The sequence below is a fragment of the Sapajus apella genome, unplaced genomic scaffold (genome assembly GCF_009761245.1).
Source record: "Sapajus apella isolate SASKATOON/1434 unplaced genomic scaffold, GSC_monkey_1.0 scaffold83, whole genome shotgun sequence".
Taxonomy (NCBI): Eukaryota; Metazoa; Chordata; class Mammalia; order Primates; family Cebidae; genus Sapajus; species Sapajus apella.
This window is the reverse complement of record NW_022437023.1, coordinates 453,427-468,984: the sequence shown is the minus strand read 5'-3', so window position 1 is coordinate 468,984 and position 15,558 is coordinate 453,427. Positions and strand designations below refer to the sequence as shown.

Sequence of the window (15,558 nt, the reverse complement as noted above, 5' to 3'; positions counted from 1 at the left end):
TATTCCCACTTGCTGGGATTAATTGCTGCAATTGCTTTCTAAATTACCCACTCTCAACACCCCACCAACCCTAACATGATTGCCCCTAGTGCAATTTCCTTAAAGCATGTCTATCTCCTAGCTCCCTACTGGTCCACAGCACTGGAAGTCTAGTGCAGTAGTTACAAACGTGGACCCTGAAGCCAGATTGCCTAGTTTCAAATCCCACCTCCAGCACTCACTGACAATGTTGTGATGTTGGGCAAATTGATTAATCTCTCTGTGCCTCAGTTCTTCATCTGTTAAATGCAGACAAGATCTACCTCACCAGATTATAGTGAGGACCAAATGAGTTTACAGGGTAAGTTTTCAGCACAGTGCATGGGACACAGTAAGTGCTCAATAAGTGTTGCCTATTAGTCTTTGAGTGTAAATTCAAGTCCTTATCTGAGGTGAAATGCTCTCCTTGATCTAGCGTCCCTACTTTCTGGCCTTATCTGGAAGCACTCACCTTCATCCTTACTGCTTCAACACCACCTACAGTTACCTTCTCAGTTGTTTCTTCTGCTGGCAATGTTCACTACTCCCTGCTCCCACCCATCCATCCTTTAAAAACAGGAAGGAACTCTTCCATCTGAGATATTTGAATAGATATCACATTAGACCAGAGAACCCTCTGTTCTAAATTCTTGCTAGATCTCTGCACATTGTCCTATTACTTAAAAAATCATGACTAGTTGTCTAATGCCCCTTTCCCCAATCCATATAAATTCTGAGAGCAAGGAGCTGTCGTCTCATTCAGTGCCAGAGACCAACTAGTGAGATTCTGTGAACATCTTTAAGGTGACGACCCAGAAAAAAATGAAATCATGGTGACATCAGTTCCATGCTACCATTCCCACATTTCCTTCACAACTATCACAGCCACTCTCTAGTTGCTCAGGAAAATCTTCTTCCAGTTTTGCACTAAGCCCCAGAGAGTAACACCAGTCAGCTCTGGTCCTTGTCCTGGAGTCCTTCATGTTGGTCACTCATGGAAGCAGGGCCTTCCAATCAAGATATCCCGAGTGAACCTAAGAGCAGCAGTTTGGGAAGGTTCCAGGCAGGCTGGAACTGGGGTCCACAGTAAGGATAGTCTGTGAAGACCAAGTCATGCCTGTATCTTGGATTCAATCAGTATAATCACCACACCGTGATGGTTAATTGCACTCTATTTGTGCTAAGCAAACTCCATGATAAGGCCTTGTCTTCTCATCTTCACCTTATACTTTCTGAGTTGGCAATGTACAGGTCTATGGGCCTAAGGTTGCTGAAAAGGCAATCAAGGGAACTCAATAAATATGTGACTGAGTAAATAAGACCAGACTCTCACCTCTCCACCCCAACAAAAAGCTTCCTATAGAATGCAATAAAAGGGAGTAAATGGCAGCATGAGGGGACAGGGTAAAAGCAGTAGCAATAGAACCCAGATTTCAAGAGCTGAAAAGAGGATGGGGTAAATAATGCCCACAGGACTTCCCAGCTAGTCCTTTGTGCTGGAGACTGTTATTTTGGACTGAAGTCCCTTGGCAACCAAGATGGAACTCAACTCCTGAAACAATTACAATGTCTAAAGGAGGTAGGCTTGAAATAAGTTCAAAATTAAAGTCAACCTCAAGACAGACTGGTCCAGTTGGTAGCAGGCAGGTTTGAAACCCAGGTCAGCTAGGTTGGCAGTCAACGGGATGGGCCAGGCCTTTTCTATCTCTTAAAGCACTTTGGGTTGGTCTGGGTTCAATTTATAGGGAATTAAGTACTTATAGGCCTCCAAAGTCAGGTTGAAATTTTTATTTTTCCATACTACAGAAAACAAATCTTGAGTTTTGAGTACATGAGGAGGGGCTGCAGTCAGACCAAATATTCTATAATGAGCCTCCTCCCAAAACTAATCCAACTCAATCCTTAAATTCCCTCTAAAATGAGACATACTCCTTGATAGACATGCACTTAGCTTAAATCTATTTACTCTGATTTTCAGAACTTTGTAATTTGTACCCCATCACAAGTCTCTATTAAGTACTTATAAATCCTCAACATCTATTCTTCTCAAAAAGGGACCAAGCTCAATGAGAGCTGAAGAGCTTTCATTGGTGTACACAAGTAAGCAAAAAAGCCCAAACATTTGTTCCCCTTTAAAACTTAATGCTTTTGAAAATTGATGCTCAAGCCCCAATTTAATTGGAATTCCTAAAGAGGGTTGAGAATCACTAGTAAAATTTATTGCTCCCAAAATCCACCGTAGTTTGTTTCCAGTGTCATTTATGGCAGAATAAACCATTTGTTTCACTACATTCCTGATCCTAGTTTTCAGGTCCCTATTCAGGTTTCCTACTATTGTCCACTATATTAAACCAAATGTCTCTTTTCCAGTATTTTTTTTTTTTTTTGAGACGGCAGTCTCTGTCACCCAGGCTGGAGTGCAGTGGTGTGATCTCACGTCAGTGCAACCTCCACCTCCCTCCTGGCTTCAAAAAATTCCCCTGCCTCAGCCTCCTGAGTAGCTGTGATTACACGCATCTGCCACCATGCCCAGCTAATTCCAGAATGGAATCCTAACCCCCTCAACTTTTTATACCACCTTTCTCTCCCCTTAGCAAGGCAAGGGGATAATGCATAAAGGATAGTTTTGACTTCAATTTCATTAATTCTTAGAATACTCAAATTAGTATTCTGCTAATAAACTTGATCTGTAAATTTGCAATGTGTGACCATAGCAGCAAAATATAACAAAGTAGGTGTGACTGCCTTTTAAGTCAATAAACCCAACACATACGTACTTACAACCTTTGGCTGTCTTAAGTCTGCTCAGGAGAAAATTCACACATCCAGTGCCACTGTGAAAACCTAAAGCCTACCTCAAAATTTTGAATTCTTGACTGAAGCATGGATAAACCAGAGAGCTTTTTTCATTTAATTATAGACCTAAAGATTACTTCTAAGGACTGTTTACAAAATCAGATGGATTTACTTTATTAAAAACACAAAAGCCTGCTTTGTTTAAATATTAAGATGATCCAATTATAGGATAGCTATTGCTTTTTCTCATTGCCAGAGTATTTTCTCCAAAATTATCAAGGCAGTTCTGATCACGTTCCTTTTGAAACACTACAAAAGCCAATGTTATTAAGGTAACTCAAAACTTGAATAATATTTTCTTTATTTACAAGTTAGAATCAACAAAGACAGTCCAGGGGACCAAATGGGGAGATGACTGAAACCCCCAGGGCCCCAAATGGAGCGAAGGAAAAAGGGAAAACAGTAGAAAAAAAAAGTCAACGTAAAAAAAGAGCTCCCCCTTCTTCCCTCCCCATGGAGGCTGAGGGGACCAAGGCCCCACCCTCCCAGCATTACCTAGCTTAAAATAAATTAGAACAAACAACCTCAAAACAGGGCCCTTAGAAGTCAACAGGGCAGCTATGGCCCTACATAACTCCAGATCAGGGGCTTTGCACACTTCCACCCTATACCCCCTTGCCCTGCCCCAGTCATTTTGAATGGGGGATCTATGTCCAAGAAATCACTCCCCAATGGGGTCTCATGAGAATTCCATCTTATTTTGTCCATATCCCTCCCCCACTGCAGAGCCAGCTCTCCTAGACGAGGGCAGGGGGGTGAGATGAAGTCACAGCAAAGGGGAAAGGGGTGGGTGGGGCAGGGTGATCTAGGGGTCCGGTCCTGCGGAGCCTTCCTGCCCCATCTGGCCTGGCCCCTTAGCCTGAGTCTGAATCACTGGTGTCTGAAGACGATGACGATGAAGAGGAGGAGCTGGAATCTGAGCTGGAGCTGGAAGCACTGAGGCGTGACACTACTACTTGCTGTGCAGAGGATGACTCTGTTTTCTCACTTGCTGCAGAACAAAGTTGAAAGTTAAAGACTTTGTCAATAAAAGATGGTCAAGGCGGCAGGGCACAGTCAATCTCTAGTGGCCTAAAAGTATATACTCACCTTTCTTGGGGGGCTTTTTAGTGGAATTGAGCTGTCCGCTGACATCTTGTAACCGCTTTTCTAATTCCCGCTTTTTCTCCAAAGCCAGTTCTTCCTTTGTCTTTCCCACAGGCTTCTTAATGGCTAATAAAAGAAATTTACCAGGATACATTAGGATTGCCCCAAGCATTCTATTATGGACCTCTAGGTTGCCAAGTTCCTTTCCCGAGTATCAGGAGCCAACCAACACATCCCATTATCCTGGGAGCTGATAATCTTGAATGCAAACAGATTCTACCATCTTTTCTAAACTGTCCTCAGAACCAGATGAGCTGAACCTCATTTCATACTTACTGTAGGGCTTCCGGGGTTTCTTACGTAGGCAGGAAAGGACATAGCGCTCAAGCTCTCTAAGTGTGGATGGCTTGAGTGTTTCGAAATCAATCTCAATCTCTTCTGGGTTTGAATCCCGTAAAGAGGGTTCCCTGGCTTGGATTATGTGCACAACTCGGCCCAGCTTCTCTCCAGGTAATTTGTTGATGTCCAGGCTCAGCTGCCGCTTTTCATCGTAACTCATAGGCCTGCTCTCTTCCTCCTCCTCTGAATCATAACCCGTAGGCAGGGCAGGTGGGGCTGTCTTTGTGGCCTTTTTGGGGAGCCTATGGGCAAAAAAAGTTTCATTAGCCTCTCCCAATATGTTTGACTGTTTAATTCAGTGATCCTATTTCCTGCTCAGAATGCAGCTTCTGTTTTTCCATCAAGTCAGAGGTGGGCTACGGGGACACTGTATTAGTGAAACAGAGCATTATATAAAACTCTTACCTGCCAGGCATTTTATTGTATTTACTTTGGGCTTTCATGACAAACAGGCATACCTCAGCAATTGTGAGTCTGATTTCAGACCATTGCAAAAAGGTGAGTATCAAAATAAAGTGAGTCACACTTACTTGGTTATGTTTGCACTATGTTCTTTTTTTTTTTTTTTTTTTTTTTGGGGATAGAGTTTCGCTCTTGTTACCCAGGCTGGAGTGCAATGGCGCGATCTCGGCTCACCGCAACCTCCGCCTCCTGGGTTCAGGCAATTCTCCTGCCTCAGCCTCCTGAGTAGCTGGGATTACAGGCACGCGCCACCATGACCAGCTCATTTTTTGTAGTTTTAGTAGAGACGGGGTTTCACCGTGTTGACCAAGATGGTCTCGATCTCTTGACCTCGTGATCCACCCGCCTCGGCCTCCCAAAGTGCTGGGATTACAGGCTTGAGCCACCGCGCCTGGCCTGCACTATGTTCTTGACTGTAAGTGGGCAACAGCATTACATCTTTAAAAAGATAATGCACATGCCTTAATGAAAAAATACTTTATTGCTAAAAATGTGATACAGAAACATGTTGGAGGAAGAGTTGAAAGACTTGCTCCATACAGAGTTGCCACAAATCTTCAATTAAAAAAATAGTAGTATCTAAAAAGCTCCATAAAGTGAAATACAATAAAACAGGGTACACCTGTTTAGTATACTGGCGTAGGTCTACCTTTTTGCTCCCTAAAGCACTATCAAACTACAACAAGTGCCAGGCACGATGGCTCACAACTGTAATCCCAGCATTTTGGGAGACCAAGGTGGAGGTGGATCACCTGAGGTCAGGAGTTTGAGATCAGCCTGCCCAACACAGCTAAACCCTGTCCCTACTAAAAATACAGAAGTTAGCTGGGCACTAAAAATGCAAAAATTAGCTGGATGTGGTGGTGCATGCCTGTAATCTTGGCTAATCAGGAGGCTGAGGCCAGAGAATGGCTTGAACCCAATAAGCAGGTTGCAGTAAGCTGAGATTGCACCACTCTCTCTAGCCTGGAGCCTCAAAACAAACCACCCACACACACCCCCCCACCCACCCACCCCCAAAGCTGCTACACCATGTTAATCAAGTCTAGACTCCCTTATTTAGAAAGACAAACTATGTGGCCCAGGGAACAAATATGGTCGTCTCTTGTCTTTGCAAAAAAAAAGTCTTACTGCAACACAGCCAGCTTCATTTGTTTACATACAGTTTATGGCTACTTTCACATTTCACTGTCAGAGTGGCTACGGAAGACCCTATGGCTCCCAAAACTAGGGGTCCCCAACCTCCAGAACAGTACTGGTCTGTGGCCTGCTACTGTGCCACACAGGAGATGAACAGCAGGCATGTGGGTATCACTGCCTCCTGTCAGGTCAGCAGAAGCATTAGATTCTCATAGAAACACAAAACCCTGCTGTGAACTGCATGTGGGAGGGATCTAGGTTGGCTGCTCCTTATGAGAATCTAACGGCCCAATGATCTGATGAGGAATGGTTTCATCCCAAAAACCATCCCCACTTAAACCCTGTCCATGGAAAAATCCGTCTTCCATGTAACTGGTCCCTGGTGTCAAAAAGGTTGGGGAACCAATGCTCAAAGCATTGGTTATCTATATGGCCAGTCTCTATATGGCCAATATTTGTTAACTGGCCATATAGAGAAAACTTTGCAAGGAGAGATGATACCCCTTAGAAAGAAACAGGCCAACTAGTCGCTGCTTCCTACTCTCACTTACTTGGTGCCACTTCCTCCAGAAGGTCCAAAACCCGAAGGGCCTAAAGCAGCACTGCCACCTCCAATGCCACTTGCTTTCTTGGACTTCTTGGGCGGAGGTGGGCGGGGTGCTCGAGGCCCCTTGTCATCTTCATCGGCCCCAGCTCGTCCTCGATGCTTCTCTGCCTTCCGTTTCTTCTTTTTCTCTTTTTTCTCTCTTTTCCTCTTGGGCTTGGATATTGGACCCTGGGACAGAGCAGCCAGTTGTTCATGTACTGCCCGAAGCTAGAGGAAAAAAACATGAAGTGGGAAAAATAAATAAAGATAAAATAAGAAAAAATTAGGACAAAGGCAGGGTATGAACCTCTTACCCAGGTGACAAAATACCTGTTCCTGCAGTTCTGCCAAACGATGAGCCCTTTCTTCCTCTGAGTCTGAGCTTTCACTCTCTTCTTCCTCATCCTCCTCATCTTCCTCCTCCTCTTCCTCAGAGGAGCTCTCACTGCTACTTTCCTCACTGGAGGACTCTGAAGATGATTTGGCCAAGCCAGGGGGAATGGCAGTAGAGACTGGTAAAGGCCCTGGTTCCAGTGGTTCATCTGGCATCTTGGCGTAACGGAACTCAAATACATCCTAGAAAGAAAGAGGCACAGACTCAATACTTTGCTGATAAACAGTGCCCTGCATACCCAGCCACCAAGTGATACAGCTCCAATTTACAACTGTACAGAATGGTGAGATCCTCATGCTGAGGCTATGCAGCACAGATGACAGAATAACTCCCCATACCATTTATTTTTCAAATGCCAACCTTTATACGCACCTGTAGCTTTCGTGCCATTGCCACAACATCGTGATCTGGGGGATTGTACTTATAGCAGTTAGAGAACATAAGCCGTACGTCAGCAGCAAACTCCTGTGCATCCCGGTAATCACGGTTCTCCATCTTCCGCTGCAGAAGGAGGCAGCCATCAGAAGCTGCACAGGCAGGAAGACTCACCTTTCCCTGCCAACCCCAGACACCACAAGAGGAGCCCTCTCTTGAGAGCACAGTGGGGATGACCTTAAGGATCTGTGCCCTGGGGTTCAAGTTTGAAGTCAAAGGAATTTGGGTGGGTTGAAGCAATATTTATGTCTAGAAAAAGAAATCATTTCTAAGTGACAGGGGAGGAGAGGTGGCCTATGACTATCTTTCCACCCCATACCTTCCTTAACCCAACACTACCACATAAGTCAGGCTTAATTATAGGCAGATAGTGTTGTTCAAGACAAACCCCACCCTATTGTTTCAAATTCCAGGAAACATGAATTCTTAAAACACCAGAACTTCTGCCCCACTACTAGTCCATAAAAGTAAAATACCAAGAACCTGAAGACTGCTGTGTGCCCACGTAAGGAGATTTGACTTATTGTTCTGATCCCTAAGCTCCCATCGCTACCCGAGCATCCCATCTGCCCCATGCAGTGGGTACCTTGACAGTGCTGAGGTCCATGGGGTGCTTAATGATGTCATGGTAGTCATGCAGGCCAAGTGCAGAAGCGTCCACTGGTTTATAGAAAGGCCAAGCATAAGCAGCATGCTTCTTAGAGAGTAACTCCTTCAAAATGCCATTGCAATGTTTTAATTGTTCTGAAAGCTTTCCTTTCTTAGAGCTCTGGTGTTGTTGCTGAGAATCAGGCAAGTCTTTGCGTGGGGGCTTGATGGGGCGACCACTCTCTCTGCGCATAGGGGGAAGCCGTGCTGCCTTAGGCTCAAGACTCCCAGGAGGGCTAGCTGGGGAACCAGGAGCCAGGATGGCTGTAGGCGTAGGGGTGGTAGTATCTGCTTTCCGCTTTACACCTTTTTTCTGCAGAAAGAAACAAGACAAGGACCTATTACTCCAGACCCACCTTACTTTAGACCCTTCCCTCCAGGCAGCCCAGAGGAAATCCACAGATCCATACCTTGGCAAGGGGCTGGGCTGGAGGAGCTGCAGTAACAGCAAGGAGTGGGGGTCCAGCAGAGTGCAGGGACTTCAAAAGTGGAGAGGAAATCACTGATGGGTGGGGAATGTTGAGGACAGTGGTAGGTATCTCAGGTGGCGGAGTATACAGGGCTGTGTGTGACACAGAAGAGACAGCAGGCACCTGATGGGCACTGGTAACACTGCCCTGGAGTGCTAGAAAAAAATGCAAAAAGGAAGTTTAGTTTGATTCTCTTTCCCATCTTTAGGTGTCCGTTTGCAAAACCCCTACTCTTCCTACCTGCCAACTTGGCCCCCTTCTTGTGGCTATTCTTAGGGATGGTCACCACCAGCTCTTGTTCCTCTTGGGGCATTGATGCAACTTTCTGTAGGAAGATCTTTTCCAACGTTTGTGCCATTAGGACAATATCATCAGTGGGCTACAACAACACCACAGACAGCAATGAATAAAGTTGGAAAATGCCAACAGTAGATAGATATACACCATCTTTTTCAGAGGTATTCAGGCCCAAGAACATTACCATACACCTGCAAGTAATCTGTTGTCATCAAATCTTGAAGAAAATTTCCTAGTCCAGGCCACTAATTTCCACTTTCTTCTAACTGTCTCCCAAAATCCAAAATAAGAAAAAAACTATATGACCCCTTAAAAAACAGAAAGGATTGAGAGCTCACAAGAAAACAGATCCCTTGTCTACTCAGGTCTCTGGAGCTTTCTAAGAAATAGGGCCACCACCTCCAAGTATGAAGTGTTCTACTTAAATAACCTTTACTGAACCTCTGAAGTCACATCACTTCAGTAACATCTGGAGTCAGGTTTTTAAGACTGACTACCTGGATTGGACAACACATTCTGTAGAAAAGGATTTAAACTTTACTGCAGACAAAAATAATACCTAGCCATAACAAAAGTTACTGTTTCTCTCCACCTACTAAACTAACACAGAGAAACTCACCTTGTTGTAAATGTAACAGTTGGTGAACATGGTATTAAAATCTTGCATACACTCTGAGGCAGCCCAATAATAATTGTTTTCAAGTCTCCTCTTAATAGTACCCATATCCATAGGCTGTTTTATAATTTTGTGATAATCCTAAATAAACAAATGTTAGGTCAGAACCATAGACAAATGCTTATAGGAAGACTACTGATTCCCCCCCACTCACACTCACACACACACCCTCTCTATGCATCAAAGAACAGTTACCTAAACTGCGGCCCCAGTTAAACTGTTGGACAAAAGGAAAAAAAAAAAAAAAAAAAAAAAAAAAAAGGATTCTTGACACCCACAGGGAGCCCCCTTGCTGCCTTTCTCTAACCACCCACCTCCCACCCACTCTGGAAACTTCCCATCCTGTGACATTACCTCTGGGGCTGGCTATCCATGGGCTGCATGAGGGAAAGGAAGAAGCTAAGAATTTTGGCCACCGTGGTCCTCTCCCAACCCGAGGTGGGAATCTGTAAAATGGAGCCAGGGCACAAAAGTTAAGGAAGGACACATGGAGGGCACAATGAAAGATGCCAAGATAGTTACAGCAAGCCGTCGGATCAATCACAAAGGGCCAACCAAGAATCCAGAAATCTGGTGGCTACCTGCCCTACAGGGGAGAAATGGGAACTCCCTAGGGGCCGCAGCATCTACACTAAGCAGACCACCCCCATTCACACACATTCATGCTCATCCCATACCTCCCTACTCCAATGTCTCTACTCACCGGTAGACCCAGCTTGACAGCATCCACAGGCTGCCGGAATGGCCATGCAAACTGATGTTTCCACAAAGCCTTCATCACTACCTTATGTAGGTATTGCAGTTGGTTGGTAACTCGTCCTGGCTTTTTGGGATTGGACACCTCCGGCGGTGGTGGGTTGGCAGGAGTCAGTTGCAAAGCAGGAACCGAAGCCATTGTGGGGCTCTCAAATCCCTCATACAAGAGGGAAGGCTTTCGAATCCTTTTCCCTGGCGCTGCTGCTTCTGGGCCCAGCCCCAGCAACCCTGCATTCCCTTCCCCAGGGAGCCTGTAAAGAGGGGAAACAAAATTAGGATATTATCGTGCAAATCAGGAAAAAGTGCATTTGCACGACGGTCTGATGAATCCAGGTGCCGGCCGCAGTGAGATGGTTAAGCTTGTGCAAGTGCTTAAGCGGAAGCAATATCCAAACAATCTGCGGATCTTCAATCTGTGGCTCTTTTATTGCTGCCCCCGCCTTCATTTTATTAATATTTTTAGTATACCAACCTAAATCCCACTTTCTGAAGTCTGATAAGCTCTATCTCTATTCTTTTTTATTTTTTAAAAAGCTCCAAGATGGTTTCTGATAGGGCACATCTCAGAACTACAGCCCTATGGGGATGGGGCTTAAAAATGGGTGGAGCTTCCTCCTCACTAGGGGTTTGGTGGTTGCCATGGTAGTTGAGCCTGAAAAAAGCCGGTGAAAAGAGGAAGAGAACAAATTATGGAAATAAAAAATTTCAAAAATGCTGATGAGACACCGAAGAATCCATCTAGATAGAGCACCATCTTCCAGAAGCTCTGGATAGTTAACACCACAACACAACATGGACTAGAAATCCAAAGGAAGAATCACACCAACTCAAAACCAAATGCAGACAAGGAAGCATTTGTCAGACTTCACAGCCTGAAACAAAATTTTGCCAGGCCCCCAAATTATTCTCACCAAATGAAAAGTCTCCATCCAAAGTAGTAAAAAAACAGCCATACAAAACAGTCAAGGTCACTAAGCGATAGCTCCTTCCACCCACCCGCTACGCGACACAACCACGATTCCACTACCAGTTTCCCCTTAACACCAACTCAGGACACCAAACGCCAACGATAGTTATTTACAGTCCCCTGCGGCGCTCCTCCGATTAGTGTTTCCCACCACCTAAGATTTGAGACATTATATGGGAATCTCATTGTTTACATCGCAGAGCTGAAGTAGGAGCCTTAGCTCCACCCTCCTGCCCTGAATGAAACTCTTCATGTTAGGAAAAAAACATTCCTCCACCGACAAACACACAACCCACCCAAAGAAAACAAGAGATTTAATGACAGACTCCAGGCGTTAAGAACCCGCAGGCTGAGAGAGTGATCCTTTTGCCCTTCTCCGGGAATCCCCACTGCCAGTCCCTGAAGCTATCACCATGGCAACTCTACATGGCACTAAAGGTGGCCGTGAATCCCGCTAAAAGACTATGACAAACCGCCGCTGGACACCAGACCCACCAAACGCAAGACCTGCTGTCCACCCTCACTACACTCCACCGTCAAACTAGCTCTGCCTGACTCGGTCAAGACCGGGCCAAGGCGGCATTAATGGCATACAAATTGACAACCCAACTCCCCCCATGCGCTGTAGCCGGGCCGCCACCACGGTTTCAAAACGGTCGCTCAACCCCCTCCGCGAGCCCGAGTCAACAGCTGCGCCGCAAAACAGCAGCACGCCGCGGCGGCTCGGTACTCCCCCCGCACACGGCGTCCCACAGCCCCGGGCCGCCCCCCGCAACGTCCCCTTCCCACACGCGGCTCACAGAAACGTACTTGTTGTGAGGAGTCACGTTCTGCAGCATCTTGACCGCAGGGAACCGGCGCCGCCCTCAGCCGCGGAAAGTCCGGGTGGCCTCGGTTCCCCTCACCGCCCGGTCCAGCATAACCCGGTTAAGTTGGGGGAGAGGCCGTTGCTCTTGGCCCTCCAGGCGACAAACACCCTGCCCAGCCGGCACAAAAGCAGTCTCTTCGGGGCCTCGCGGAGAGCTCCGGACAGCTTGGCGCGCTCTGCAGACGGCGGACAGCAAGAAAATGGCGGCGGCCTCAGCTGAGGCGGACGACTAAGGAAGGACTGACTCCTCAAACCAACACAGTCCCCGATCTGAAACACCGTCGTCAATATAGCCCGCTGTTGGTCTGCAGGGATTCCCTCTTCTTGTCGGGACCCTACGGGCCCGATGAGGTCCCGTTTCGATCTCGGATGGAGGCGGATGAACACGAAAAGTGGTTTAGGGAGCCGCCGCCTCCATCTTTGAAATCCTCTTGAGGGCGGAGTAGAGGGGGTGGACAGACTCCGAGAATTGGGCGGGGCCCAAAAAAGGGGAGCTTCAGGGGCTTCTATGGGGTCTGTACTGTCCGCTGGGACCGGTCATAGGCCGGGACGAATGCCATTTCCAAGCGGATGGAGGTGGATTGTAATGGCGGCCCCGGACGACTCGAAGGCTCTGTATCGGTAGGCAGAATCCTCCAGCTCGCTCTAGAGGCTGCTCCACTCCAGCACGAAATGGCGCCGCCGAGCCCCGCGCCAGCCCTTTATATATAGGCGGAGAGGAGGAGCTTCGCCGCTCATGCGCGCCACCCTGCTCGAGATTTCCCCTACCCCCTCCGCGCGCCCGCGCTCGCTCACGCGCCTGAAGACTCTCAGTCGAAGGGGGAGGAACACCTCTCCGCGGGAGCTTTTTCTATTGGCCAGCCGCAGGGATGACGTCATAAACTTCATTTCCAAGGTGTCAGTCACCAGGCAAGAGAGAGCTGCAGAGACCCACAGGGAAGTGGCAACCCGCCACATCTCCAAGCCAATTGGCTGGGCTGTGGTTCGCCGACTCCAGGGAAAGAGGGCGGTTGGAAGGGGTGCGGAAGCCATCGCCCCAGAGCCTCCAGCACCCCCTTTCGCCTCCCCTTCCAACAAAGTCTTCCCCGGCTTCCATACACAGCGCAACTGGAGACTGCCAGGCTCGAGCAGGCCGTGCCATCCGTAGCTCCTCCATTGGCCAAACCGGCAGGGAAACGGGAGGGGTCACGTGGGCGTAGCCGGCCTGGGCCCGCCAGGGCTGTGGCCGCAAGACGCCCGGCGGGTGGTGGTTCTCGGCGGTCAGGCCGCTGCAGCGAAGAATCTGAAATGAGGAAGAAGACGCCATCTTAGAAGCCGCGGCCTGCTCCTCTACGGCGATCAGCTATACAGGCTTCAGAATGGCGACGAGGGGAATCTAACGTCCCATGCTTCGCAATCTAAAACACAGGCTTGCCAAGTCTTAAAATACTCCCTTCCCTTCCCCAAGCCAAACAATGGAAAGACAAGAGCAAAACATTGTTTACCACTCTGTTGAATCCCACAGGCCACGAAAGCTAGAATACGTCTCCCAAATTTGCACGCCCAAACGCCTTTCTAATCCCTCCCCACTCACACCTAGTCACCAACACATTTCTGCTCGTTCGAAAACCCCTCGGCAACCCTGAAGTGGGATTAAATCTCCAAACGCATCCATTACCCTATACAATGTAACCCACCTCACCTCTTCCTCAAACTCCATTCCGGCGTCTGGCTCAGGGAAGAAAAAAGTCCTGCGAGGGGCGACTTAGGGGAAACACCCTCCCCCTCCAGGCGAGCTTGGACCTTCCCCACGCCGCGCACCATCCCCAAGGGCAGACCTGTATCCGCCTCTTAGGGTCCCTCAGTCACGGGAGATAAAGAACCCCCCCGCCCCCCCACCAGGGTCCGGAGTCCTCCCCACGGAGCGGCTGGTCCATCGGTCAGCGCCAGGGAGGAGGGCGAGCGGAGGAGGCGGCGGCTGCGGCTCAGACTAGCCCTCCCCCTCCTCCCCTCCTCCCCTCCCCCCGGCCGTCCGCCTCCGAGGAGGGGCAGGAGCCATTTTGGGAGCTCAGTTTCGCCCCCTCCCCCACTTACTTTTGAGTCTTCCTCATAATTTGGTTATCTAAATAAGGGTGTAGAATAAACGAGAGCCCAAGGTCAGGATCTCCAGAGCATCTCTGGGGCCGTCCCTACCCCCTTACAAGAGAGTGAAAGGATTTTCCCCACCCGAGAAAACCTGCGCTTTGGCGGGGCGTTCCCTCTCCCGTTTCCCTTTTCTTTGCTACCGGGGAGAAAACAAACTTGTGTAGGTATCTGGGGAAAATAATCAACATAGGTGAACAAATATACCGTAAGATTCCCCCTTCCCCAGGGAAGGGCTCGTAAGGGCCTAGGTCCTTGTGCTGCAACCACGCCACCCGCCCTCCTCTGCTGTAGCCCTTCAGCTCCGACCTCGGTTACTGCGTCTAAAATGGCCGCCAATCTCCCGTCTTCCTGACGCCCTGAGTAGAGCAAACCCCGGGAGGGCGGGAGAAAATGAGCAGCGGGAGAGCAGAGTCCCCTTCCCCCAGCCAGGGACCAGGCCCTGGCCCCCAAAAGTACACGCGGCCCCGTCTGGGTAGCTGCAGCGGGGGAGGGGGACAATGACACAGCAACTTTGTAGAGGCCCTCTCCCCTCCCCCTAGTGGCCCAACCTCCCAAATCTACTTTTCTCCACCGAGGCTCTGCAGGTCAGGACAGAGGCCCGTCAGGGGGCCGGCCATGCAAGAAAAGCTTAGGAGGCTGAGAAAATACTGGGCCTTAGAAAGGAAAAGGGCAGCCAGACATTGCTCTCGCTTATTCTCTGCATTCCAGAAAATCACTGCCTCCCGATCCCTCTTTATCCTCCCTTCCCCCACATGAGTCACTAGGGAGGCTACTGCTACTCAGTAATTTGGGAAAGTAACTCTTGCCTCCTTTCCGTTCCCTCCCCCGCAGTACACAAGGAGAGAACTGTTCAGGGCTGGGGGAGGGGATGAGGGAGGCGATGGAAGAGGCCACCCTGGAGAAACCCGAAACCTTGGGAGCTGTGAAATCATTCCAGGTCCTGAGCCTCCCTCGCATCTCAGGCCATGCCTTCTTGACCCCCTACTGCCAGCACCCACCTTGGGCCTGGTTTCTGTTCCTAAGCAGAACTCAAGCTTGTAGCCTGTAAGTCCCCCAGCCTGGAGTAGACACGTGCTCAGGAAAGACCCTACAAGGGCAGAAGGCCCCACAGGTCGTGTCCACGTGAATGCACACAAATTCGATAAGCGACTCGAAACGTAACCTCCAACCTGGCGTGTGACGACTGGAGCCCCCCTACCGCGGACAGAAAGGGCGCATAGCAATGCTCCCTCCAGAGACTCTGGGGAGAAAGCAAGTTGGCGCCTGGGAACCACCTCAGTTCACAACCTGGGTGGCCAACTCCTAAAGCATTCACATCCACGGGTAGGGGCCACAGCCACCACTCCACTCCTCAGCCCACCGCCAGGTCACCCCTC

The 15,558-nt window shown here is 48.7% G+C and overlaps 1 protein-coding gene across 3 annotated transcripts; it reads right to left on the bottom strand.

Moving 5' to 3' along the window:
* Positions 1-2,968: 2,968 nt before the first annotated feature.
* BRD2 (bromodomain containing 2) lies at positions 2,969-12,199 on the bottom strand. 3 transcript variants are annotated; one of them, XM_032253354.1, is made up of 13 exons: positions 12,001-12,199; positions 10,171-10,474; positions 9,411-9,548; positions 8,735-8,873; positions 8,435-8,649; positions 7,963-8,337; positions 7,314-7,442; positions 6,878-7,123; positions 6,513-6,775; positions 5,693-5,794; positions 4,297-4,601; positions 3,964-4,086; positions 2,969-3,865 (listed from the first exon to the last, which is right to left on the bottom strand). In XM_032253354.1, exons 1-13 carry the CDS (start codon positions 12,027-12,029, stop codon positions 3,729-3,731), a joined length of 2,505 nt encoding a protein of 834 aa, XP_032109245.1. In that variant the 5' UTR covers positions 12,030-12,199; the 3' UTR covers positions 2,969-3,728. The 3 variants fall into 3 exon arrangements, with proteins under 3 accessions (XP_032109245.1, XP_032109244.1, XP_032109243.1); XM_032253353.1 differs by lacking the exon at positions 5,693-5,794 and adding an exon at positions 9,822-9,913 and having other exon boundaries at positions 12,001-12,142; XM_032253352.1 differs by lacking the exon at positions 5,693-5,794.
* Between the last annotated feature and the right edge of the window lie 3,359 nt (positions 12,200-15,558).